This window comes from Durio zibethinus, chromosome 13, assembly GCF_047325235.1.
Source record: "Durio zibethinus cultivar Kanyao isolate XHJ-2024 chromosome 13, ASM4732523v1, whole genome shotgun sequence".
NCBI classification, from domain to species: Eukaryota; Viridiplantae; Streptophyta; class Magnoliopsida; order Malvales; family Malvaceae; genus Durio; species Durio zibethinus.
This window is the reverse complement of record NC_143174.1, coordinates 4,778,162-4,779,752: the sequence shown is the minus strand read 5'-3', so window position 1 is coordinate 4,779,752 and position 1,591 is coordinate 4,778,162. Positions and strand designations below refer to the sequence as shown.

Genomic DNA, 1,591 nt, shown 5'->3' with positions numbered 1-1,591 from the left:
AAGATATATTTAACTTCCATCTGGCTTCTGCAGGGCCAATCCATATGATCATTTTCACTCCAATTTCCATTCCTATATATATATATATATACACACACATGCCCGCATGCTCACACAAATTAATTGTTGTTAAGGAGAAGTAAATCAACATATAGATTGGTGAAATTTTGAAGAATTTAATGAATAATTACAAGATAATTAAATTAAGATCAATATTGATCACAAAGAACAATATCTATTTTTAATAATAACATTTCTCAGTATTAACAATTAAAAGGGCAGAAATCTTTCAACAAATGCTATAATTATGTTTGTACAACAAAGTGGAAACCATTATGATAAAAGGAAAAATTATATCAAATATCTCCTTTTACCTTTAATGGAAACATCTACATCCATAGGAAATGATTAGAAATTATAAACTATTATTGCTTCTCCTTTTGTTTCCACTCCAACCCTATGAACCTGCAAGGTGAAAACCTGATCTTATACTCTGAAATCGTCTCAAGTTTAGGCGACCAAACTTGTTCTTTAGGACCAACAAGCATCTCGTAATGCTTTTTCAACTCCGGGGTGCTGCAAAGAAAACTATTCCCAGGACTCCCGGTTCCTTCTTCTTTGCTTCTATGATTGATCAACCTTGTTATAAACTCAGGCACCACCTTGATCAAAACCCTACCATTGGAATCTTTGACATACTCAAAAGGGCACTGACCAAAGTTGACTGGAGCTGGTTTAGAGCTAGAGTTTAAGGCAGCAAGAGAAGAAGCTGACAAGACATTATTGCATGCAAAGCGATCGAGGGGAAGAACAAAGTAAGTTTGGCCTGGCATGAGGTCATCGTCTATGGCTAAAGCTGGGATGGGGTGACCAATGAAGAAAGAATCTGCATGGCAAACCATCCTGTCTGGAAACTCAAACATGACCTCGCCCGCGATATGCTTTCCCGTTAAGATTCTTGTATTTCCTTCCCAGAAAATCAGCTTCACTAAAGACCTTGGGTTTTGTTGGAAACATGGAGATATTGAATTGCCCATATTATATATATGATCTGAATGAGAAATGATGAATTAAACAGAGAGGGGTAATTAAGATTATCTTTACATACAAGAGAATACAAACAAGAGGAAGGCCTGCGTTTTTATAGAAGAGGAGAGAAGGGAAAGGGAAGGATTGACTTGGAGAAAGTCCATATTTGTTGTCTTATAGAGTTTGATGGGTTCGTCGGTCAGCAATGCCGGCTTTCTTTCTCTCAAAATTTTAGTTATTTGGATTTAAATTTTAAATTTATTGAGTATTATTTAATTTTACTACTATTATGATTATTATTTTTACTTGATCATGGATAGAAGTAAGAATCACGTAATTTTATTTAAGACGTGAGAATTTGAACACGCAATATTATATATAATAATCAACAAAAAAATTGGAAATTCAACCATGGAATAATATTTTATCATTAATTCATGATCGTTGTTTTGCTTAACTGGGATAGAAAAAATTTGTGAATCTGGTCAAATTCTGCAAAACTATATGCTGCTTATAATTTAATTTCCGCCCACAAAATCTAGGTTTTAGGAAATATATATAA

At 33.8% G+C, this 1,591-nt stretch overlaps 1 protein-coding gene across 1 annotated transcript; it reads right to left on the bottom strand.

Moving 5' to 3' along the window:
• Positions 1-277: 277 nt before the first annotated feature.
• Positions 278-1,145, bottom strand: LOC111284124 (uncharacterized). Its single transcript, XM_022872846.2, has one exon. It carries the CDS (start codon positions 1,035-1,037, stop codon positions 426-428), a length of 612 nt encoding a protein of 203 aa, XP_022728581.1. The 5' UTR covers positions 1,038-1,145; the 3' UTR covers positions 278-425.
• Positions 1,146-1,591: the final 446 nt, after the last annotated feature.